This window comes from Amphiura filiformis, chromosome 1, assembly GCF_039555335.1.
Source record: "Amphiura filiformis chromosome 1, Afil_fr2py, whole genome shotgun sequence".
Lineage (NCBI taxonomy): Eukaryota > Metazoa > Echinodermata > Ophiuroidea > Amphilepidida > Amphiuridae > Amphiura > Amphiura filiformis.
In genome coordinates, this window is record NC_092628.1 from 2,550,878 (window position 1) to 2,578,840 (window position 27,963).

Here is a 27,963-nt window from a genome sequence, read left to right on the forward strand (position 1 = left end):
ATCTCATTTGCATAAAGTCATTGCTATATGTACACTGAAACATGATGCAGTCATGTCTACAGTAGAATTCACCACGACCTTTGCAGGACTTAAACCCCATTAAAAGCTTTTAAACCAAGATAACACTCATTGAAAACAGATCAACTATGTTAAATCAGATCTTCTCTGGTTAAATCCACACACACATGTGTCTGTTTTGAGCAATGAGCTGGTATTATAGTTTCAGTTGGGTGAACGATTATAAAGCAAACGCAAGGTAACAATTACTGTGTGGCCACGAAATGAGACAATACTGTGCATATTGTTAACCACATTCTTGAAAATGAGAAACATAATGGCTGTGGGCCGTAACACGGTTTGGAAATAATTTCTTCATATTTTTTGGGGTTATCTGTCGTTTACATATCATTCCTAAAACACCAAAGTACGAATATTTCCAAACACCTAAATTAGCTAAAAATTTAGGACATGTTACAAAACTATATTTTCTAGAATTTCAGAAGAGTACTTTTAATATTGGCCGGTTATTTTTCACACAGCGACGTTAACTAGGCAATGTACTATTATCTATAACATACACTAAAACACCAAAGTACGAATATTTCCAAACATCTAAATTAGCTAAAATTTAGGACATGTTACAAAACTATATTTTCTAGAATTTTAGAAGAGTTCTTTTAATATTGGCCGGTTATTTTTCACACAGCGACGTTAACTAGGCAATTACCCATACTTCTAATATACGCTATTTGTAGAGGTTACGCGTCAATGGTAAGAGCACTGTGTATTGTGTATATGAAAACGGACAGTAACTGCAGTATGAATTGTCAACATTGGCGGGAAATTTGAATTGTAGTTGAGGAACGTGTAATAAAAAGAAGCAGAAGGACTAAAACAGTTTACAAGCCTTATTTTTGGTATGAGGCAATCTAAGTATATTCAATTGATAATATGAAAGAAGAAATGTATCTGTCAACAGATGAAGAAAGGAACCGGCTTTGAACTTCACCAAAAAATAGGCCTTAACGACAAACAAAAATGGTGTGAAAATCGTGAGAAAAGAGCCCACAAGGTAGAAGCGAGAATCCAAATTATCTCCAAAATGAAACAAAAATAAATATTATTATTGGTATGGTATGAGAGATCATAGTCAGGACAATAGAAATTGTTGCAATAAAAACAGAAATATTCGCATGCGTTGATCGGCCTTAATTTGGTAAAATAACCTAACTCGAAGATAGAAGTTTTACCTAATTAAGGCTCTGCTGAAAAATATTTAGACCTGGCCTGGTGAAAACCTGGAACTTTAGGAACACAATAATAAGCTGGACACTTGGAAAAAAGAAATGGCATGAAAGCTTTTAAACTTTTTTCAGTACAGTCCTAATTAGGTATAAAAGTCTATTTCGAATTAGGTCGTTTTACCAAATTAAGGCCGTAATGGTATACATGATTAAAAGTACCAAAAATGTATGAAAAAAAGAAAATTTCATTAAAAAAGCGCTAACAATATGACTAATAAAAGGTTTGCGGAACAGTAGCTGTGTGAATGAATTGCTATACTAAGTCTTATGCTAAAATTAGACACAATTCTCGATATTCAAATTTCTTATTCAATCCAGAGCCTCTCTATGGTGTGCTACTTTGATTACAGAAACATGACCTTTTGGAAACAAAGGGGTCATTAAGAAAGAAATGTTTGTGATTTCACCACTGGGACCTCCCTCTTTAATAATCAGTAGTAACACAATCGAACCAGATACCATTTGTTAAATTTTGTCATCGATTAATCTTTCTATCTCTTATTATGTAAAGAAAAATGGGAGACAAAGCCTAGTCAAAATCGGAGATATTCAATATGATCCCTAATCTTTAATAAAAATAGTATAGGTCTAAAAAGAGTTCAGCATCATTCCTATGTTATCGGTCCACGTAGTTGCAAAAACCGCGCCAGATTCCATACTTTTATTCTCGAGATATTTGGAATTATGTAACAATACCTCAATTTGGCGCGAGATTTTCATGACTACTTCACCATAAATCAGACAGTGTCCATACGCTATTGTGTTTATGCTAATGGCATTACGTAATCAAGTATTCAGAATCGTTAATACATATTTGTTTTGAAAGACAAAAGTACAAACTTATTATTTAGAATATATATTGTCCTCTTTGTGTCAATTGTGTGAACTGCTCAGGCATAAATGGACGCATCATGACTGATTGTTCTGTATGACTAGTTACATATTTGTGACATTTACAAACAATTTATTTATTTTCTGTGTGAATATAAACAACACATCAATGGATAATGATTCGTTTAGCAGAATACCGAATAGCGATTCGTCCCTTTGTTAAATTCATGTTACGCATGATTTTTTGCATGTTACACATGTATAGGCCTACCCTCGATTTAGATGGCAGCATTTCAATTATATAACGGCGATTTAGCGATAAGTGTGTGAAAGTGGACGGCATACATAGTCAATAATGGTGTTATCGTTCTATAATTCAAGAGAATTCGCTGGCGAAGTGATGTAATAATCGGAGTAACCACCATAGTAATAGGATAAACAACTTTTGAATATACCGCGCTGCATTGGTACGTTCTTTGAAAAGAGCGGTATTGTATTCAATCTATAATTGGAGACATATACAGGTAATGAGTGCAACCTGCTTGTAGTGTAGCGTGGTGTATTCAAAAATTGTTTTACCATATTGCTATGGTAGTTAATCCGATTACATCACTTCGCCAGCGAATTCATGCATAACATAAATTTTAGGAAGAGACGCTATCAAAACAGAATTCGGACCCTTTAACAAGGAAAGAGATCTAAGGAATACATTTCTGAGTGATGTCCTTGAAAAGTACATTAAACTTTAATGTATACTACACTTTAACATTTTGATAAGGATGCTGTTTGCTAGCCCCAGTTTTCTTCTCTTCTCGCTCTTCTCGCAAATCTTGGTATTCCTGATCCATTGTGTCCTTATCCAGATCTTCATACAATCCGGAAGACCTCTTCCTCTCAGCAGCTTCAGGAACTTCATAATCAAACTCTTCAAAAGGCACCTGTGTCTTGCCAGTCATCGGTACATTCTGATATCCGGGTTGTTTCTCTCCCGCTTTCTTCCCATCTTTGTCCAAAGCCTGGTATTCTTGCTCCTCGGTCTTAGTTTTCTTGTCAAGGTCTTCATAATATCCAGATTGTGCTCTTAAGTCTGTGTCAGGGTTCTCATAGTCACCGGTAGGGACACGTTGATCTTTGTCTTGTTGGTAACCGAGGTTCCTGGAGGACATCTCAATTGAATTGGATGGGCTGATGTTCACTTCATGTGGGGAATCATTTGCTCTTTCTCTAGATTTCCTCAATCTGTAAAATAATATAAACATCATTAGAGAGGAAACAACACATCTGGATTTATTCATAAAGTGTACGTTACAGCAAGCTCAACAGCAAAACATAATCCGTGATAATTGAAGTTTTCAACTTGCCAAGCTCCAGACCAGTCTAAAAGAACATTGTGATATGTAAGGACAAGGTCAAAATCCTAGTATAAATATTTGGTAATTGCTGGTATCAGATACTGCACAGAAACAGATGTTGGCCCCTGCTCTGGCCAACGATGTTTCCTCTTTAAAAATATGTTGAATAAGGACACCTTTAAGAAGAGAAATTGAGAAGGCGGGAGAGGTGGAGAGCAGGAGGAGAAAGAGAGAAAGTTACAAAGTGATTTGCTAGACCAGAACACCCTAAATGTTGATCAACATCAAAGCATATATTTACTAATGAATCAAACAAATTGACAGCATGAAAGCAATCTGAAGAAAAATCTGACATTGAAATGAAGTTATAGGACAACAGTGTACGTTATTATCGTACTGAAGAGTGAAGCGGTTGCGGTCGAAAACTATGGTTAAACCTGCTGCTCTAGCAATTGACGCTAGTGATAGCAACTTACACATGCAGATTTATTTGCAATGTTTTATGGAAAAGACATAGGATATTATGATCCAAATGGCTTAAATATTATTAGTGATCGTTTGGTGGCGCAGTTAGACAAAATATGTTGTACAAAAGTTTTTAAACACATGTTATATATTCTGAAATTTACATAAGCATACCGGTAAATCAAAAGACCGATTATAGCTACAATGATTAAGATGACGATGATCACAGCGGTTACCGAACCGGCAATCAGTGCTGTATTCGTTGCTTTATTCCCTGCATTCTTCATATCTGAGAGAAAAGGGGAGAACAATAAGATGAAGTGAGAGTCAGAAATATTTGATGGCGCAACTTTAGAATATGTTATGCCACTCCTGTCATACACCCTCTGATTATTTTGAGAACGGTGCGTAACTATGGAATAAAGCGCAGCTCGTAGGTGGCGTACCTTACTGTAAAAACCAGCTTACATGATTTCATTCACCAGTAATGACGTTATACCCATTACGATTTTTAAAAAAACAGCCTATCTCGCCAACAAACAATTAGTTTGTGAAGGTTGTCATTCATCCAGGTATAATCAAATATTAAATTAGACTCGTTAAATCTATTCAACTGGACTCACGGTTTTGAGAGGCAACGGTTTCACATCATATCCTAGGTGCATCTTCAGGCCGTCTGTTGAAGATGCACCTAGGCTAAGGTGTGAAACCGTTGCCTCTCAAAACCGTGAGTCCAGTTGAATAGATTTAACGAGTCTAATTTTATATCACCAAATTAGATAAAACATTTTAAGTAATAATAGAAATGTGAATATTTTGACTATAACTTTGTATTAAAAATGATTGCACCGGCTTAAATCACCCGCTTTTGGTTGCACCATTTTGTATTGAGACATATCAGCTGTACCCCGAATAGGCATAAAGAAAAAATAATATTAATATTTGCTCTGGATAAAAAGGGAAGTACATTAAACCTACCATCTCCAAGTGTTTGACTGTTGAAAATGTCCTGTGGTCCAAAACCTGCTTTAGTGCTGGCAGATAAAAACAATATATAATCAGTCTGCACTTCTAGATCTCGAAATATCACCGTATTATTCAATGTAAGAACATTTTCAGCAATGAATAGTGGGCTTCCTGTTTTCAAAAACGTGTAAGAGTAATTGATGATGACGCCTCGTCTTTCCGTACATGCTGGCTCATTCCAAGTGAATGTAATGGTTGTATTGGTCTTGGTGTCTTGAATATTTGTCGGTTTGCCAGTTGGAGCTGGAAAGAGGAAAATTTGAAAACAAAAATGTGAGACCAGTTGCCTGGAAACCTAGAACCTGCATGGCGACATATCTAATTCTTCAAAAGACCTTCATACTGGTCTTTATTGGAGTCTGTTGCCCTTCAAAAGGATACGAATTCGCCTTTTTCATTATGTACGGAGTCGTATCTGTGATATATTGTATCTTGCCGTTAGATCCAGAAGGGTGCAAACTCTGTTAAAAGAGGCAAAGTCTATCACAACTAAAATTCAGTTAAAAGCTCACCCGTTTCATCTGTTATTGCCAGTTGTGCTGCTACACCACCACCAGATGTCACACGTACTTCATAGGTAGAATGTGGGTAAAGGTCTGGTATTGTGATAGACGTCGCAGAAACTGGTCCAGAGTAAGCATTAAACTCATTGTTGTCGGATGTAAGACACTGATCCCTCGTTATTAAACGATATTCAACCTCATAGCCTACATTGTCTGTACACGATGTAGTAGGGGCTTCCCAAGATACGTCAAGTTCAGTCGGTGAAACGGGCTTCACTGTCAAGCTTGAAACTTTAAACAATTATACAAATAATAATAATAATAGCAATTATATTAATTATCATAGCAATATGACTATCAAAAACATTTATCTACATTAGGTAACTCACCTTCTCCCTCAGTGGTAACAAGGGTTGCGTCACTGTAGTTTCCAGTGCTACTGGCATTTATACCTGCCACACTAAATGAATACCCAGTACAAGGCGTCAATCCTGTAATAGTCACCATCCTCTCGTTGGTATTTGTAGTACCACCACCAACCTCTGCACCTGTTTCAGTCTGTAGCAGTCTGTAGGAGTAGCCTGTGATGCCATCAGGGCATGGATCAGGGCACGCATCCTCAGACCATGAGAACGTTATGGTTGTGGCAAGAACACTTTCTAGGATTACACCCGGAGAGCTCACTGTTTGAAATTGAAAAATGGATGAATTAATATTTCAATGTTCAGGACCGCATTTCATGCAGAAAATTTTTTTCGACGTTTGCAAGACATACTAAGCAAGTGACATGTGGCACAAGCAAATCATGATAATTTTTAAATATGATGCTATATTAAGGCCAAAACAAATGCTTTTTAATACTTATGCGTAGTATTAGGAGTCACAGTTTAGTTTGTTTTTAGTGTAATCGTAATCTGACCATACACGGATGTTGCAACATGTGACAGCGGCAAAATACTAGTAACACATCCAGTCTGTATTTTGTATTTCAACGACCTTATGCGACTAATTGTTGATAACCTAAGTTTAATGGAAGTTGAATAAGAAGTTACTCTTACTCAGACTTATTGTAACACAAAATATGTCAACACTAATTGGATAACTGTTTTCGCCAGAGTGGTTGTAAGCAAAAATATTCATTAATATCGAAACAGAAATGCTAAAACTAAAAGAGACAAATGGATATCATTAAATGGATTAACGCCGATCAAGTTGATAAATTACAAAATTTGAAACATGAATATGATGTGATTTGGTACATTCGAGAGTATAACATTTCGTAAAACATATTTCGAATGTAATTTCGATAGGACTCACTGATATTACAGTTAGTTCCAGTCCATCCAGTATCACACTGACACACGTACTGGTTTAGTCCATCTTGACACCTGCCATTGACACAAGGATTGCTAGTACATTCATTGATATCTGGAAACAAATGTTATATAAAAAAAACCCGGAATTAATAGAATAAACACTGATAAGTGATAAACAAATTTCCTAATTTGTTTAAATCAAGATAAAGTACAAAAACCTTAATTTTGATGTAACTCACTGATATTACAGTTAGTTCCAGTCCATCCAGTATAACACTGACACACGTACTGGTTTAGTCCATCTTGACACCTGCCATTGACACAAGGATTGCTAGTACATTCATTGATATCTGGAAACAAATGTTATATAAATAAAACCGGAATTAATCGAATAAACACTGATAAGTGATAAACAAATTTCCTAATTTGTTTAAATCAAGATAGAGTACAAAAACCTTAATTTTGATGTAACTCACTGATATTACAGTTAGTTCCAGTCCATCCAGTATCACACTGACACACGTACTGGTTTAGTCCATCTTGACACCTGCCATTGACACAAGGATTGCTAGTACATTCATTGATATCTGGAAACAAATGTTATATAAATAAAACCGGAATTAATCGAATAAACACTGATAAGTGATAAACAAATTTCCTAATTTGTTTAAATCAAGATAGAGTACAAAAACCTTAATTTTGATGTAACTTACTGATATTACAATTAGTTCCAGTCCATCCTGTACTACAATGACACACGTACTGGTTTAGTCCGTCTTGACAAAAGCCATTAATACACGGATTACTGGCACATACATTGATAATATCTGAAAACAAGTGTTAAAAATGAAACAATAGAATTATCGAATAAACACTGTAAAGTGATGAACAAATTTCTTACTTTGTTTAAATCAAGATGAAGTACAAAACCTCAATTGTGATATAACTTACTGATATTACAATTAGTTCCAGTCCATCCTGTACTACAATGACACACGTACTGGTTTAGTCCGTCTTGACAAAAGCCAATAATACACGGATTACTGGCACATTCATTGAAATCTGAAAACAAGTGTTAAAAATGAAACAATAGAATTATCGAATAAACACTGTAAAGTGATGAACACATTTCCTACTTTGTTTAAATCAAGATGGAGTACAAAACCTCAATTGTGATATAACTTACTGATATCACAATTAGTTCCAGTCCATCCATTATCACACTGACACACGTACTGGTTTAGTCCGTCTTGACACCCGCCATTAATACACGGATTACTGGCACATTCATTGATAATATCTGAAAAGAAATGTTAAAAATCAAACACTGTCCATCGAAAATCTTCGCCTCCTCAGACAAATGACCCTGATACGCCACTTAATACTAAAATTCCGCAAAAATATTTACAAAGACTGCTTTTGTATCCACACATCATTGAAATGATCTAATTACTTGCTTGTAATGTCCTACCTCCAGCAGTTGTCTCTCCAATAAGTCCTCGGCTACGCGGACCGGGTAGTTGTCCATTATCATTAACTCCTCTCACTCTAAATATGTAACTTGTTCCAATCTGCAAATTGCTAACGATTACGGTTACATTGTCATTGTTGGGCATACTAGTAGATTGAAACATTGCATCTGGTACCGACTCATCTATGTCGACGTAGCTAACATCATACTGGTACAAAGTATTGCCTTGCCTGTTTCCACAAGTTAGCCCAGTAAAGGTAAATGTCACAGATGTTACCGTTGACTCATAGGCCAGGTGTTCTAAATTTGTTGGTGCAACGATTGGAGCTGTAATAAGACACAAACAAGGAATATTGAGAACTTATTGGAAATTACAACTTTAAAACTTGTGTTGTCAAATAAATAAAAATTATATTAATATATAATACTGATATCAATGGGAGAAAAAAGCTTATACCTAAAAACCTAAATCAAAGTTGTTTAATGGAATATTTTTATTTCTTTTTAAAAAATTGAACAAAAAGCCCCCCCCCCAAAAAAAACCACCCCAACAACAACAACGACAACAAAACAACAACAACACGTCGTATAATTTTAAATTCTAGCTACTCATATTTTTCATTTCATGATTTTTGGGAAAATTTCCTTGCTATTTTTTAACGTTTTAGTGTCAATCCATTGTAAATATTGTAACGAGTCGTATTTGACTCAAGGCCAAAATCACCTTTTATCCAAATTCACACGAATGCACAACACAAATACACTGTTTGATTAAGCTAACAAAATCTAAGTCTTTAATTGAAAGCTAAATATGATTGGTACAACAAATGATACAAAATAATCAAACAATCACAATGTTTTAACTACTCAGTACTACTTTTTCTTGATGACTATCTTGTTCATTTACAATGTTCTTGACGGCTGATATATATCCTGTTGTTCACTTGTCCTGCGAAAATCAGCGAAGTCCATTGTACACTTGCATTTATATCCTTGCGTATAAAATCCTTATATGTTGCTGCTTACTCCAAACAGTGATCTCCTTGCGCTGCTTTCTCCAAACGCTTATCTCCTTGTGCTGCTTTCTCCAAACGCTCATCTCCTTGCGCTGCTTTCCCCAAAAATGATATTGAAGTAAATAAAGAAAAGAAAAGCAATCAAGGTGAATGGAGTCAGAGGACTTGAACAAAGAGATCGACATCTGATACTGAATGAGATGTGCAGAGGTCAAACAGACAGAGCAGGCCTTGGTTTCAAAAAGAACCAGAAACTGTTAAGAGACATGAAACCTCAAGAACACAGGAACTGTCTCACTAGCCCGGTAAAAGACTTAGATGAAGATGACATGCTTGTGTACCTCTATGGTTGCGCCAAACAAGGAACATGACTCAAATGGGACTCTGCCATGTAAGTAGATACATCTTGGAAGAAACTCCTTTATGTGTGGACACCAGAGCTCGTATCTTTCCATGTCAATGCCATCCACGACCAACTTTCATCACCAGCTAATTTGAGACTCTGGGGAAAGACCAACCTTGGATCCTGCCATTTATGTCATCATAATAACTGCACTCTATTCCATATCTTAAATGGATGTAACTATTCTCTGCAGAGTGGTAGATACAACTGGAGACATGATCAGACACTGAAAGCTGTAGCAAATGGCATAATGCCTTTCATTGAAGAGGCAAACCAGAAGATACCAACTATATGACTACTATCAAATTCCGCAATGTAGATGGTGTAACCTACCGGAATTCAGCACTGCCTCTTCCAAAAAGGGATTCAACAAACCTCTTACAGAAGGCCAATGACTGGGAATTTCTGATGGATGAGGAACATAAGCAAGTAGTATTTCCTTCCATAATCACAGAGACTGCAAAGCGTCCTGATATTACAACATATTCTGAAAGGACCAAAACAGTTATCATCATTGAGCTTACAGTCCCAATGAAAGAAACCTGTCAAATGGCAATGCAAAAAAGAAAAGCAAAATACCAAGATCTTGTAGCTGACTGCGAAAATAGGGGATGGTGTACGCACTACTTCCCAATTGAAATTGGAAGCAGAGGTAATTACAACACATCGCTGACAACATGAATTGCTGCTCGCTCTCGGAGTACCAAGTGGAAAGAGACGTAACATCATGGATGTGGCTTCTAAAACCGCACTCAGAACCAGCTATGTGATATGGTTATGCCGTCAAAGCAAAGCATCCCGACAGATAGACCTGATTCAAAGCTGGAAACCGTCTCCATGTGAAGATAGAGAAGACGAATCAGCACAAGACACTTAGACCTAAATATGCCAAGTGACACATATAAATATTCCTCAACGACACTTTTCATAGCTATACACTAGTCCTGCCTGCTGCCTTACATCACCCCGGGTGGACCGGCGCGTTGCAACGGTGTGGCACTTGCTAGTGCAACAAGATGATTTTGTTCGTTTGTTAGTTAAGGTAATTTTTCCAATTTTGTCATCTTCCAAGAGAGGACTACACCAGGAGTGCTAATCTTAAGAAGGGTGAAATTAGACTCCGAAGACGACCGCGCTGGTGATCTACCAATTAACTACCCCTCCAACTGATAGTAAGACTAGGTTCCTGTGACCAGTCATTGTCCGTAATGACATTGCACATCCCAGCTCCAGCAGTGCAAGCTCTGCTCAGCTGACTCTAGCTCAAGGGTCTGCTGGGTAATAGAGGGGCATTGACTTAGCACGCTGGTTGACGCCACTCATACCAGCTGCTCTTAGCCTTAAAGTAGGATGGAATGCCCAATCTCTGATGAAGGTTTAAGTAAATCTATCTCTGAGGGAGTCCAGAGACCTCAGAGAATTGATTGATGCCTACCCAAGACAAGAAGATATGCAGTTCAAGAAATACTTTCCAAGACACCTTCAAAGAGGCATTATAATGGAGTGCTCATCTGTATAAGGGTGAATAAGGCTCCGAAGGTGACTACACTGGTGCTCTACCAATGAATTACTTCTATTATTATTATTATTATTATTATAATTATAATTATAATTATAATTATTATAATTATAATTATAATTATAATTATAATTATAATTATAATTATTATTATTATTATTATTATTATTATTATTATTATTATTATTATATTATTATTATTATTATTATTATTATTATTATTATTATTATTATTATTATTGTTATTATTATTATTATTATTATTGTTATTATTATTATTATTATTATTATTATTTTAGTTTGACAAAGTAGTCCCATGTTACAGTAGATTTAGCTCTATATCGCATTTTATACATGTAGGCCCTACTTGGTGGACATCTTTGAAAAAAATGTCAAAATAACGAAAAATAATGATGACTGCCCTCATCATGCTATCATTTTCTGGGGGGGGGGGGTCCCAAATTTACAAAAAGTCGGTTTCAATAAAATTGTGATCTCCCCTATTTCGGTAGCACAAATTTTATGCCCCACCTCTACCCCACCGTTTACACCTCCCACAAACAGGCATCAGTCTTTTTTTAATAACATAAACACACTATCTTTAGTCATCGTATGCGTGTGACTCCCTGTAGGTCATCAAAATTGTTTATGACACACCCCCTTCCATTTTTCTTTCCGTATATTTGAAACCCCCCTTAATCATCTTATAAAATCCAATTGCATGCCTTTCTGTATCATGCTTATAGCTTAATAAATTTCATCTCCATCTACATCCAGGGCCATACTGTCCCCACTGAACCCTCTTGACGGTTTACATTTGTCTTTTTGAATAAAATAAACACACTATCTGTAATCATCGTGTAACTCCCTATATTTTGGTCATCAAATTTTTTAATTACATTCCCTATTTTTCTTTCCGTATATTTGGGACAACCACCCCACCCCCTTAATCATCTTATAAAATCCAATTGCATGCCTTTCTGTTATCATGCTTATAGCTTAACAAATCTCATCTCCATCTACATCCAGGGCCATACTGCCCCCACTGAACCCTCTGGAGGGTTTACATTTGCTCTCCCCCTTGAAACTCGTGTAGGTTATCCCAATAAGGACGGTCAATTGCTCATGCGACTGAACTTTTCAATTTCATCTGATCATGGAGGATGCGATGGAGAGCTTTCAGTGCCTTTATCTTATCATGTATCTGCTCCCGCGACAGTACGGGGAATCCCTTGTCATATATTAGCATGGCTATCTCCTCCCAAAGATTAATTTTATCCCAGGAATAATTTCCGGGTCTCTCCAGATTTTGAAGAGAGCCAATGTTTCCTTGTCAATCCAATTGACCCCTCTGTTGCGTTTATTTCTATTAACATTTGCAGCTGCAGCCATGATGATATCACGCAGTAAATTACTCTGCTTAAAATTTTGTGCGAGTGATATAATAAAGTTATATCCGACAGCCCAATAGTGCTGTCCACACGTAATTACTATTACCGGACGCAACGTTCTGATCGGTCTTAACCCTGCTCATCTTCGGCTTTAAATCGTCGGATTTAAGGCACATTATGTCCGATACAGTTATATCCGACGCTCATTCACACTGCCACTTACTATTACCGATTTAAGGGATGGGGTATGAACGTTTGGACAGTATTTATTTTGGGACATTAGAGCACATCAGACATATCGAATTGCATTCTGAATACGAAGAATGTCATTCTGATATCAAATAATTTTGATTTTTGAAATTCGCAATTTAATACACATTTTATGGCAAATCATTAAAATTGATATTTTTGATATTTAACAGTACTTGAAGTAAACTTTATAAATCTGATGATTGATACTTAAAGAGTATGTAGGTGGGATGAAAAGCCGACGATAAATTGAAAATTTTGACCTTTCGTATTGAAGATATGGATTTTTTTCCCAAAACACCAAAAAAATTAGGTCTTTTTGGGAAAAAATCCATATCTTCAATATGAAAGGTCAAAATTTTCAATTGACTGTCGGCTTTTCCTCCCTGCTACATACACTTTAAGAATATATCATTAGATTTATTTAATTTACTTCGAGGACTGTTATATATCAAACATTTGAAAAATATCAAATTTTTAGAATTTGTCATAAAATTTGTATTATATTGTGATTTTCAAAAAATGAAAATTATTTGATATCAGAAAGACATGCTTCGTATTCAGAATGTAATTCGATATGTCTGATGTGCTCTCATGTCCCACAAAAAAATACTGTCGAAACACAATAAACGCTCATTTTAGATCCCTTAATTTAAGTCCGGTAATAAGTGATTTTAGTAAGACTGTGTGAACACGACTTTAAGATGACAGAGGGACAGGTCTCTAGATCGATTCCACAACCATTCATACCCATCACACGTTTTATTGTATTATCATGCGAATTTTCCCGTGGTACCTTATGGACGACAGAATGTTATTTAGATGAGTATGACTCTGTTATGAGTGACGTCGTATTGCATACCCTCTGTAGACGAATCCAACGAGCCAAGTCATGGTCAGGATTTGGTCGGCCATCTTTGGGTAGCCGCTAGCACCAACCTGGTGTTTTGAGCGCCCCATTGTGCAAATAAAAGCCGCCTAACAACTAGAGAAGATGCAAGGACGAGGAGAGTTAATAGAATAATATATAGAATAGAGATAACTCCGCAGGTAATCCCGTCGCATCTATTCATACGTACGTAGTCCTTTTGTTCGCAAGTATATCCATTGGTAGCGTTTGATATGGTGTAGTTAATCCGATTATTATGTCACTTCAGCAGCGAATAGACCATGTAGAAGCTGTGTGTTTTGCCGAAGTTGTGAAGTTAAATCAGTCTTATGTCTACCTGTGTTTTCGCGGAAGGTGTAAAACGGGTGATGGAATGCAGTTTAAAATTTCCGCCAAGGCCGAATCATTTCACATTTTGGGTGCATTGTAGCCGACGGCTACCCAACTAAAGGCTGCTAGTCAGGTGTAGGAATGCGTGGATTTGGATTCGTCTATAGGATAGTCGCCAATTGAAACCACTGACTATCCGTCGTTTTATCTTTTCAATTTCCGTTTTCGTAAGTCATTATTATTCTGAAGTGGTAGCCTCCCAGGTGTGACCAATCTTTTATACTAGCCCTTTGTTGGTCACAAATAACTTGAAGCAAATGAATTTCGGTTTTGGTAAGTTGTGTTAATTTCTGACATGAAACCTTTAAATGAGAGGGTTGGTTCTAATCTAGACAACAGAAGAGTCTAAATTTTACGGTCCTAAATTCGCGGTAAGTTGTACGGCTACAATTGACTTGCGTTTGGTATATAATGCACTTACGCCTAGGCGTGAGTGGCTCGCAAAATAGTCTAGAATTGAAATATATACTAACCATGTTGCCAAGTTATAAGCAAAAGTCTTTCATATTGGCGATGAAACGAGCGTCTGAAATAGCCAAATATCTCCTAATATGGCGCGTACAAGTGGCGATTTGGTAATCATGTTTTATTTTGAAATGCAATACAAAATAATTGCATTGGAGCAAAGATAATTTAATCTATTCATTCGTTATAATAGCATGCTAATCTGATATTTGGTTGGGCCTATATGCAAGACCCGGGTTTATTTTAAATGTTTATTTTTGCCGAACTTATTTTCAGTCATGGATCATACTGATATATTTTGCAAAGAGGGATTGGGATACTTGAGACTGAACAAATGGGAGTGTGAGGGACGAGGAAGAAAGAGAGGAGAGAGAGAGAGAGAGAGAGAGGGAGAGAGAGAGAGAGAGAGAAGGAAAGACTAGAACGAGAAGAACTCAAGAGGAGAGAGAAGGGACCGGGGAGGAACTGGGGGATTGATCATTGAGGGGGAGGAATCAAAATCGGGAGATAGACATTGATACGAGGGAAGGGCGACACTGCGGCCCTGCACAGGCCTGTAGCCATGATTTATTGACGTGCAACAGGCTCATAAGCAGACCTTTTGTGATTTATGGGCTATTCTCAACGTTTTACAGAAAAAAGTGTAGCTTTTTATTGGGATTGGCATTTTGTCATATTAATGTGAATCAATTTATTAACAATGTCAAAAGAGGGCGCTAGACCATTAAAAACACCGGTGTTCCATAATCTTATCTCTCAAGCCTTTATTGACACAGGCATCTACTTCTATAGAAATAAGATGATTGGTACTTCAAAGTTAACAATGAAGTCAGATTACAGTAAACTTACTTTATCCCTTGCGTTTTCGTACCTGCAATAACCCAACCAGATCGGTATAACATTTGAAATGGCACCCATGCTGGAGGACAGTTCTAAGATAACTTAACACTCTGAACGCTGGTCACAGCTTCTTTTGTTTTGCATAGTCGCGCAAAAATATATTTATAGATGAGTTGACTTTCTGACGTCAATGCCTGGCAGTATGCGCACGCATCATCACAATTTCCATTGTTTTTGCCTGGCAGTATGCGCACGCATCATATTTTGTTTAGGGCTCGAGTTTTTAAAACTCCCGTCACATCTCAATATGACTATTGAACAGTGTAGTGGTTGCATGGGTTACTCAAGCATAAAGATATACCGGTCCCTTGCTTTGTTGATAAACATTGAGGTCAACTCATTACTCATCAGTGAGGTGTAATTGTTTTTTCCCTCACCAATATGGCGGCCAAGTGTTTTCACTTTGTCGGTCGCCGCCGGCTATACATGTGTAGAGGTCAGTGGTACCTACTGCTAGTGCCGTATTATGGCGAATTCGGCAGCTTTGTCGTGCGATAAGACGGAAGAAATAATTATACTTAGGCCTAAGTAAAAATAATTGCAGTTTTCACTGTCAGATATGTTCCCTTTTAATTTTGACCTGAACAGATTAGGCAAAACAAAGAAAATTATGCGTGTCACTCTGTCATGGTGAGTATGTTTTGAAGGCCTATGGTTCGCCTCTGTTGATGTTTTATGACCTTCCCGCACGCCATGTACGTACAGTGGTATGGGCATCACGTACGCATTAAACTAACATTTCGATCGTAATTATTAAACGACGTACTCCGTCGTTTGATTCAAATCTCAGAACTTGTCACATTTACAGCACCTATAGGCTTGAATTTTTCAGTTTACAGTTTTTTAATCACATTACATTTTTTTGCCAAAACATTGAGGGCGTCCTCCTCAGCAAATGTCATGATGGCAAATGTTACAATATGGCTTTAACCATGCACTGCATGGTTGATTGTTTTATTATGTCCGATTTCAGCGGTGACATGTTGTAAAATGTTGCCAATCAATATTCATGAGAGTGTACATTTAACGTACGCGTCCAGTTGTCAAAATTGGGTGACTTAACGCATAAAGGCATTGGTATCGTCGAATGGCTGCCTAGTGCTGTTATTTGTTTAGTCTCTACACTCACTGCAAAAACAGTGTTTAGAAAGTGAAGGCAAGTGTTTGTGTTTAGTGTGAATGTGTTTAGAAACATGTTTAGAATATGGATGTCAGATGTTTAGAATTTGAACACCATCATTGACCAATGTTCAGAACTTTGACACGATGTTGTAATAGCTTCTAAACGTGTTTACAAAGTGAAGGCAAAATTGTGTTTGTTTGTTTCCTTTTTCAGTATGTCCTTATTCTTTCTTAGGCCTACACTTTATCACTCGCTCGCTCGCTCGCTCTCTCTCTCTCTCTCTCTCTCTCTCTCTCTCTCTCTCTCTCTCCTCCTTTTCTCTTCATTTCTTCCTCTTTCTCTCTTCCTCCAGACTCCACTCATTCTCCATATCTCCTCTCTCATCCAATCCCAAGACTTCTCACAGGTAAAGGGTTCATACCACTAAATCCGCCTGTGAAGCGGTTTCCGGTAAAAGTTTATCACGACTATAGTCCCAACTTGCATAAAAGTTGAAGAAAATCGGTACAATATTAACAATTTTAGTGTTAAAAATCGTGTTTTACTAGATTTTGTGAATGTGATCTCTGCAAATTTGGAAATAAAATGCAAAAATTTGAGCGATGTTTACGATTATGGGCGCATGAACACACGAGGTCAAAACGCGGTTAGCAGTCGGATGTAAACACGGGAAAATCTGGCCTTTTTATATAACGCTAATTTTCTCAAAAGTAGACGGAAAATGTTGTGTCATTTTCAGATATGTTATGCAGAATTTTGTTCTGATTAAGATGATTTCAAATATATATTTTAAAGTAAGAGGTAACTCGACTTATGGCCTAAAACGCAACCCCTATTTTGCACGTAAAGTCTATGGAAAGCTATTTTGTGCTATGTACCCTTTAAGGAGCAATTCCATGCGTTTTCCGCGAGTCTTTATCTATTTAAAATGCACGCGAAGAAATGTGGAAGGACATCAACAAGCGCGTGCATGGACGCCGCCATGTTTTTCGCTGTACGTGCGTTTTCCGCGAATAGGCTTACTTTTATTTCCAATTTAATAAAAGTTCCGATTTTGGTAGAAGTTTGAAACCTTTTGATATGAATAATGAAGAGTTTCAAAATATTGAAAACATTGTTTATTGGTGTTTAAATTACAAAGAGGTTTTTCAAATTCATTGTTCTTTTTTAGCTAAATTTTTTGTCATTTAAACTCAAGTTTTGGCCTTCATATTTAATAAAATTGCATAAAAAATTCGATTTTAAGATATTTAAGTTTCTAGTTTGCTTTATTTATACCACTGTTCAGTATTATAAATTGTTATAACACTCAATGTTAAATTCATATTAATATTTAATTTGAAATAGCCATTCATTACATATGGTTTTTGGACAAAACGGGTTAAAACGGACGCTGGAGGGTGGGGGGTAGGCCTATTTGTTTGTCATTGTTTGACTTGTTAAATATTCTGCACGTACTTATAATGTTTTAATTTTGAAGTTATGTACTTGTAGAGAAGATGTTCAAGTGACTTTTATTCTTAACATCAATTGATATCTTCATGAAAATTACAAATCTGCAACTATAGTGCGTTCATGTGCGTCAAAATGACGAAAATGGCAATTGTCGGTTACCATGCTTGTATTTGAAATCGCCAGTGTGTCTAAAGTATAAAAGAAAATAACCTAAAATTTCTTTAAATTAATTCAAAACTTAGTGAAAAAGATAACAAAATCATTTTCAAGGCCTAAAAACGGTGTTTTAGCCTCTTCAAGGGTTCATACCACTAAATCCGCCTGTGAAGCGGTTTCCGGTAAAAGTTTATCACGACTATAGTCCCAACTTTGCATAAAAATGGAAGAAAATCGGTACAATATTAACAATTTTAGTGTTAAAAATCGTGTTTTACTAGATTTTGTGAATGTGATCTCTGCAAATTTGAAATGAAAATGCAAAAATTTGAGTGATGTTTACGATTATGGGCGCATGAACACACGAGGTCAAAACGCGGTTAGCAGTCGGATGTAAACACGGGAAAATCTGGCCTTTTTATATAACGCTAATTTTCTCAAAAAGTAGACAGAAAATGTTGTGTCATTTTCAGATATGTTATGCAGAATTTTGTTCTGATTAAGATGATATCAAATATATATTTTAAAGTAAGCGGTAACTCGACTTATGGCCTAAAACGCAACCCCTATTTTGCACGTAAAGTCTATGGAAAGCTATTTTGTGTTATGTAACCTAAAGCTGACTCCCCGGTCCCGGGCCCCCGGTACGCCACTGTTTCCATGCCAATCTCCTTGAAATAAAATTAGATTGAAATTTGTGAGAAGCATTTATAGGCCTAATACTTAAACATGTTACATATACGTTACCATTACACAGTACTATAGACACATGGACCTGACAGCCTTAATACGTTTAATTACATGTGTAATCGATGAACAAGAGCATTCAATTTTTTTATATTCAATATTTAAATGAAGCGAAATGAACTGTACAACTAAAATGGACGGCTAAAGTGTGCCTTTTGTGCTTTTGGCTACTCAATCACAGCCGCGGACTTTATTAGAACCAAAAGTACCTTTCGTTCAAGTAGGCGCTTTCACGCGACTTTCGTTTGATTACTTATTGACAGTACCCTGCCTGGTAAAACATTAATACGATTTCAGGCCAGTTACCTCTTTTGTCATGAACAAATCCTCCAGGATTTACTAGCTCCATGGTTTTAACCACAAGCAGGCTATGTTATAGCTATGATAGTAATAACAAATGTACAATCTGAATGTTGATGATTTTTACGATCCTCCGTTTTCATTTACCGCATAACTTTGGGTTTAAATGATCAGAAAACCTTCTTGATTGTTGTTACTAATAATATTTCATAATTTAGGCAAAGAATAACAAAATTAAATGTGACCGTAAAATAATGAGGCGAGCGCAGCAATATTTTTCATATTTGATTGTTTTTATTGTTACCGCCTTATTTGCAGAGTCATATCTACTTAGCATGCATAATTATTATTTTACGCAATGTAAATATTGTTCAATAATAAAGGGTCTTTGCTGTACTTACTGGCCTCACTAGTTGCCAAACTATAAATGCCCGTGCTTTCCTCAAAGTTTGCATCACCTTTGAGCCTTGCTTTTATGTAAAACGTGTATATAGAGTATGGGAACAGTTCCGTAACATTCATCGAGCATGAAGCCAAATCCACTCTATATTCACAGTAGATATTTCCCCAATCGGTTCCTTGTTCTACACTTACGAGTGTATCTGAAGCATTACATTGATCTTTATTCGTCAGTGTGTAGCAAACTGCATATTTGTTAGTTCGTAAAGGATCGTAACAGCTCCATGAAACTGTAAATTCAGTCGATGAGACAGAATCTGTTCTAACGTCATATGGTGCATATAATTGTGCTGAAAAATAATAAGATAATAATATAATAAATATTTTAACATAATCGTAAGGGTATTTTTGAATTAATCAAATATTTTAGTTAATTTATGCGAACTTGGCCAAGGCCTTGATTGAACGATATCAGGAATGAGAACAGCGAAAGCTAATTAAAATAAAATAAAATCTTATAATAATGATCTTCTTAGATTCTAACTAACCGCGAACTAATTGAAAATCTGATTAAAAATGAGGCATTTATATTATTGAATCATCCAGTTGAAATATGTAACTAACTTGTGTCGTTTTTACTGTCATTATTATTATTTTATATATAACAATTATTATTGTTTATGTCTCTGTTCCAGAAGAATCAACAAGTCATTTGGAATTGTGTTTGGAAGATTCCTTCTCCTAAAGCCCGATACTGACTCCACATGTACATTTTAATTTCATCGCGCGATGCTGAGATGTTTGAAAAGCATCGCAGCATCGCATCGCGCTGCGAAGTGGAGTCAGGTTCGGGCTTAATTCGAACCACGACCATCTATGGTTCGATCAGGTTCGATGTAGAGAGTCTTTCCTATTCAGAGGAAATATTGCAATTACACACCTTATTGCCTTTTAACAATAACCAATGACACTAGCACATAATGTGACCATCCATCTCAAACCGCTCGTATAAAGTCGGCAAATTGTATTTCGAGTTACAGTGCAAAATATGCAGAGATTGTATTCATATGTCTCGAATATTTGTCCGACATGTTTCTCATCTTAGTCCAGTCAAACACTAATCTTTAATCTTATTGTTGAAGAGGATAATAAGCTTATACTTAAGTCTTTGTTTGCTTTGTCTAAATCCTGTTCAAGTGGTGTTCAAATTGTTAACCAACAATTAACAATGAGAGGACATTCCTGAACCTCGTTCAGTTGGGGATGATTTGAAGTGACCGCCAATTATGACCATTTGATATTTAATACCAGCAATGTGGAAAAAAAGAAATAATGCAGTGCCAAAATAATGCGGAAGGAGCAAAGTTTAACAAGTTATAACTCCGCTTCTGCAGTACGAATGTCAGCGGCGAATGTCAGGTTATTATTTCCCAGTCTTGAAAAAAAAATTGCAGGCAGAGGTGGGAATCGATCTCGGTACCTCCCGGTTAAAAACAATGTGCAAGACCACTAAGCCAAATAAATATCTGTTGTGAGATGTGTGACATTAATATTTGATATTGCTTAATGGAACAAATCGCGTAATTAAATCAGTAATAAAAGAAGTAGATTCATATTTAGCGGTCAAATTGGATAAAAGGGGGAATATTTGTCCCTGCTCTAAAGAAAATATGTGACTGGACACTACGAATCAGCCGTAAAGTCAATTTTGTTTTATTTCGTGTTTAGAGAATATATATCATAAGCTTTAAAATAGTATATCATTTGACTTCAAACGATATCCGGAATCATCCCCAAGTTAACGAAGTTCAGGAATGTCCTCTCATTGTTATTGTTGGTTATACATACCTTGAAAAATACAATGCAATTGTAACCCACCACTCGAACAGGATTTAGCCAAAGCAGACTATAGCTGTGCACATGCACTTATTACCGGTAATATTTGATCTAGGCTTATGTCCGATCGAATTAAATATTTTCCGCTAATCCCTTAGCGCGTCCACATTAGTCGGCAATTCGCCGGCGAAGTGATACGTGTAATCCGATTATCACTATGTCAACTGAATCAACCTTTTGAGTTCTGTACCACGATCGAAATGATCGCAACACAAAGTCTATAGTCGTGTTCACACAGTCTGACTTAAATCACTTATTACCGGTCTTAAATTACGTCGGTAATAGTATCGGATATAAGTGGCAGTGTGAATTAGCGTCGGATATAACTATATCCGACGTAATGTGCTTCAAATCCGACAATTTGTTCACACAGTCGGACTTAAATTACGTCGGTAATAGTATCGGATATAAGTGGCAGTGTGAATGAGCGTCGGATATACAAAAATTACTATATCAGACGTAATGTGCTTTAAATCCGAAAATTTAAGGCTGAAGATGACCAGGGTTAAGAGCTGTTAAGACCGATCGAAACGTTACGTCCGGTAATAGTAATTACGTGTGGACATGCAGCACTATTGGGCTGTCGGATATAACTGTGAGTATATCACTCGCGCAAATAGTCATAGGCGTAGATCAGGGGGATGGGGGGGTAAATCTTACAATTTTGCCAGGGGATGATGGTCCATAGAATCATCCCCCCCCATGTTGATGCCTGATAATGGGTTTCTGACCAAATTAACCTCATATTTGCCCATTTTTGCTCCAAAAGTGCAAATTTTCACGCGCTTCACGCGCATTCTACTTTTATACCATTTTTCATCAGTTTAGCTTAAAAATAGCAAAATTTTACGCACGCTTCGCGCACATTTGAACCAAAAACTTAATCTGTCGCCAAAAGGTACTGGATTGACTTGAATTATTTTGCAACTCTCTACGCCACTGAGCAGAGTAATTTACTGCGTGATGTCATCATGGCTGCAGCTGCAAATATTAATATAAATAAACGCATTAGAGGGGTCAATTGGAATGACAAGGAAAACTCTCCATCGCACCCTCCATGATCGGGTGAAAAGTTCAGGTGCAGGAGCAATTGGGATGACCTACACGAGTTTCTAGGGGGGGGGGGGAGCAAAGGTAAACACTCCAGAGGGCTCAGTGGGGGGGGCAGTATGGCCCTGGATGTAGATGGAGATGACATTTATTAAGCCATAAGCATGATAACAGAAAGGCATGCAATTGGATTTTATAAGATGATTAGGGGTCCCAAATATACGGAAAGAAAAATAGGGGTGGCATGAAATATTTTGATGACCAAAATCTAGGAGTCTCAACACAACATGACTACAGGTAGTGTGTTTATTTTATTCCAAAAGACTGATGCCTGTTTGGGGGGTGCAAACGGTGGGGGGGGTCATAAAATCTTTGCTGACGAATAGGGGAGGTCGCAATTTTATTGAAGCCGACTTTTTGTAGATTTGGGACCCCCAAAGAAAAAAAATAGCATGATAATGGGAGTAATTGTTATTTTTTTATTTTTGTCATTTTTTCAAAGATGTCCACCATGTAGGGCCTACATGTATAAAATGCGATATAGAGCTAAGTCTACTGTAAAATGGGACTACTTTGTCAAACTAAAATAATAATAATAATAATAATAATAATAACAACAACAACAACAATAATAATAATAATAATAATAATAATAATAATAATAATAATAATAATAATAATAATAATAATAATAATAGAACCTACATAAATGCAAAATTGGTCTGAATTTTGGAACTTTTGAATTTGCATTTTTCTCACATGACATGCAGGTGGTGTATGACGTGCAGTCCCTAAATTCAGTAATTTTTCATCGTCAACCGTGTACTTAAATGGGATTATTTTGAAATTTTAAAACGCTTGAAATATCACAAACAAATAGGCCTATGTTAATAAATAATATAAATACAAGCTAAAACCGTTGGGGTTCGATAATGAACCCCACAAAACTAACTGAGTATATGGAAAATGCCATACGGCCGGGCGGTTTCACGAGTTGCCGGCTCGATCATGTCATCCGCCGCCTGATGACATGCCTACCGCATTGTCTGTAATTTTTGCTAAAGAGGGGCGTTTATTGAAAGTGAATTTTCAGTGAAAAAAATTTAAAATCTGGTTAAATTTTCTGATGATGCTCATGTAGAAAGGAGGGATTTATGACCGGTAATAGGCTTATCGGACATAACACGTCGGACATACGCTGGCGAAGTTGCGCAATTTATCGGATTAATTACCATAGCAATAGGTGAAAACAATTTTGAACATATAGATTGAATACAATACTGGTCTTTTCAAAGATACTTATCTTACAGGTGCAAGTAATCATCATGATTCACCTATTGCTATGGTAGTTAATCCGATTATTACGTAACTTCGACAGCGTATAGCGCTATTGCCGACAAATGTGGACGCGCTAAGGGATTAGCGGAAATAGTTCGGACATAAGCCTAGATAAAATATTACCGGTAATAAGTGCATGTGTGAACACAGCTTATGGCATGTACTACTAATTCCAAAAGGTGCGTGACCCAATTGCCAAAGGGTTATGTAACCACTTCGCTGACGAATAGGTGAATCATGCTGATTATTTGCACCTGTAAGATTAGTATGTTTGAAAAGACCAGTATTGTATTCAATCTATGATTGCAGACATAAACAGGTGATGAGGGTAACCTGCTGGTAGTTCAGCGTGATATGTTCAAAATTGTTTTCACCTATTGCTATGGTAATTAATCCGATTAATAACGTAACTTCGCCAGCGTATGTCCGACGTGTTATGTCCGATAAGCCTATACCGGTCATAAATCCCTCCTTTCTACATGAGCACCATCAGAAAGTGTAACCCAATTTTAGGTTTTTTTTTCACTGAAAATTCACTTCCAATAAACGCCCCTCTTTAGAAAAAACTACAGACAATGCGGTATGTCATGTAAGAAAAATGCAAATTTAAAAGTTCCAAAATTCAGACCAATTTTGTATATATGTAGGTTTTATTATTATTATTATTATTATTATTATTATTATTATTATTATTATTATTATTATTATTATTATTATTATTATTAGTAGTAGTAGTAGTAGTAGTAATAGGAAAAATGACAAAAATAAAAACAAATAACAATGACTCCCATCATCATGCTATTTTTTTCTTGGGGGGGGGTCCCAAATTTACAAAAAGTCGGCTTCAATAAAATTGCGACCTCCCCTACTTCAGCACCAAAGATTTTATGACCCCCGCCCCACCGTTTGCACCCACAAACAGGCATCAGTCTTTTTGAATAAAATAAACACACTATATGTAGTCATGTTGTGTTGCGACTCCCTACATATTGGTCATCAAAAGTTTTTTATGACACCCCTATTTTTCTTTCCGAATATTTGGGACCCTAATCATCTTATAAAATCCAATTGCATGCCTTTCTGTTATCATGCTTATGGCTTAATAAATTTCATCTCCATCCATGATGCAGTCATGTCTACAGTAGAATTCATCTCGACCTTTGCAGGACTTAAACCCCATTAAAAGCTATTAAACCAAGATAACACTCATTGAAGCAGCTCAACTGATTAAATCAGATCTTCTCTGGTTGTGCACAAGTGTCTGTTTTCAATGTGCGACATCACAATAAAGCTGGTATTATAGCTTCAGTTGGGTAACCGATTATAAAGGAAACGAAAGGAAACAATGGTATGTGTATCTTTGTTCACGAAATGAGACAAAGACCTGCTTTTTGTTAACCAGCATTCTTCAAAATGAGCAACATAATGATTGTTGGAAATAATTTCTTCATATTTTTGGTGTTATCTGTCGTATACATATCCTTCCTAAAACACAAAAGTGCGACCCTCTCCAAACATCTAAATTAAAAAAAAATTTAGGACATGTTACAAAACTATATTTTCTAGAACCTATTTAGAATAGTTTAAATGTAGCTTTTACCGTTTTTTTTGGCATCCTTCAGAAGTGAGCGGTCCGATACCAATATTTTCGGTTAAATCTCCATTCAATTAACCCGGGGAGTTGGCTAGCTATGCCTTGCCCTCACTCATATTTTACAAAAGTGCGACCATTTCTGAACATCTAACCTAGCTGTAATTTTAGGTCATGTTAGAGAAATATATTTGCTAGAAGTTTTGGAGAATAAATAAAATATTGGCTGGTTATTTTTCAAACAGTGATGTTAACTACTGTCTGTTCAATTAGCTTAGATTCTTGAATTTTTAAGATATTTGAAAAATAAAAAATTGTGGTCAAAGTCATCAAAGAAAAGTGTTAACACAGCCTTAGACCTAACGTGATTTATACTTTTCAAATTCTATAGTTCAATTTAAAACCCCATATCTTTTCAATTTTGGTCTTTCCCCGCGATATTTTTATAAAAAGCCGTAGAACGTCGGGTACCATAAACTTTTTTGAATCAATCCATTTAGAGCAATGGGGACGATAGTATTTATTCGACCATCCGCATCAGGAAGTATTGTCCAGCAAAGTATTGGCCAGTGTGCCTAATTTGTGTTGAAACCCTAGATTACGTTATTATTTATGAACTAAGATTTTCTAAAATAGGCCCAGCTTATATTTACAGACAAAACTGTGAACCAAAAGAACTTTTGTACAAGAAAATATTATTTAAAACAATCAGGTTACAAAAAAAAAAAAATTCTTGTAAAGTCACTGTATCTGAAAATGTCAAGCGAATGCTAATATTCTTGGGAAGGAATGGTGGTATTAAACAAAACTCAATTTACATTGTAAACCAGTTGAAATAAGAACAAATCCATAATTTTAATGTCATTGTTTAGGAAAAAATAATGCTCAGAATAATGTTATATAATGTAACCGGTGGACCATCATCACCTATAGAACCTATCCAATAACCGGAACGGTATAACAATTGAAATGGCAGGACAGAATGGTGGACAGATTGTTTTGCTAAATTGGATAGGGTCTATGCCCTAAGTTGAGAATGGACCGTCCCACTCGATTTGTAAAAAGGTCGCGAACCCTTTCGGTGGACCCAAGTAACTGCCTAAAATGAGGCAAAATTGAAAAGAAATGGGGTTTTAAATTAAACTTTTGAATTTGAAAAGTATAAATCACGTTAGGTCTAAGGCTGTGCTAACACTTTTCTTTGATGACTTTGGCCACAAGTTTTTATTTTTTCAAATATCTTAAAAATTCAAGAATCTAAGCTAATTGAACAGACAGTAGGCAAGTGTCCATTCTTCCAACATACATCATTTGTAAAGGTCACGCGTCAATGGTGAGAGCACTGTGTATTGTGTATAGGAAAACGGACAGTAACTGCAGTATGCTACATCCAGGGCCATACTGCCTCCCCCCACTGAAACACTCTGCTTAAAATTTTGCGCGAGTGATATACTCACAGTTATATCCGACAGCCCAATAGTGCTGTTCACACGTAATTACTATTACCGGACGTAACGTTTCGATCGATCTTAACAGCACTTAACCCTGGTCATTTTCGGCTTTGCACATTACGTCGGATATAGTTATATCCGACGCTCATTCACACGGCCACTTATATCCGATACTATTACCGACATAATTTAAGTCCGGTATTAAGTGGTTTAAGTCCGGCTGTGTGAACAAGGCTAAAGACTAGAGCTATTTAATGACTCTGTATTACTGGAGCGTGAGGTCAGCATGGTATTTTATTAACAGAAGGTATTCTCCAAATTCATTTCCTAATGGTATAAAAGGCAAATAATTATTTGGCTAATAACAAGTTTCAAACCATGCATTTGTGTTATTGACTTCCGTGTTGTGAATTTTTGAGTAAATTTAAGTGATATCTGGTGTCACACTTTTTGGGGAAAGTGCCTTTATTGTTAACACCAATATTAATTTTATTCTATATTTTTAATTAAGAAAATTACATACCTACCTCTTATCTTAATGACGTATATGCAGGAAAGAAGTAACGGCAACATCCACTGGAAATACGCCATAATCATGTAATGCAATGCAGCAAACGCATAATCAATATTAACATCGGTTCACATATTTTTTGTTAATAGTACTTCCCGAAATATATGAACAGAGGGAACGCAGTTTCGTCACAGGTCACTGATCATAACTAATGTCAAATACTGTTGGTAGGATTATACAATTGGTTCATAGAGTGCAAGAACACCATGATTGTGTTGGGTATAAAGACTACGTTTCTTTTTAACAAAGAGCAGATAAAAACTGTAATCAAATTATGTTTTTCCTTAAACTGCATATTAATGCAGAAATTGTCTGTATTAAAAAAAAGCTTACTGGAAGCATTTTAAACCTGCGACGGAAATGGTACTTGATAATTGAGCAGCAAGAAAACTAAGT

The 27,963-nt window shown here is 36.3% G+C and overlaps 1 protein-coding gene across 1 annotated transcript; it reads right to left on the minus strand.

Annotated features, from left to right (window-relative positions):
• LOC140169558 (receptor-type tyrosine-protein phosphatase delta-like) lies at positions 1-27,667 on the minus strand. The gene is made up of 9 exons (XM_072192825.1): positions 27,524-27,667; positions 19,673-20,020; positions 8,269-8,595; positions 7,984-8,097; positions 5,871-6,164; positions 5,491-5,772; positions 4,931-5,221; positions 4,127-4,241; positions 1-3,374 (listed from the first exon to the last, which is right to left on the minus strand). The coding sequence occupies exons 1-9, from the start codon at positions 27,591-27,593 to the stop codon at positions 2,891-2,893; spliced, it is 2,325 nt and encodes a 774-aa protein (XP_072048926.1). The 5' UTR covers positions 27,594-27,667; the 3' UTR covers positions 1-2,890.
• Between the last annotated feature and the right edge of the window lie 296 nt (positions 27,668-27,963).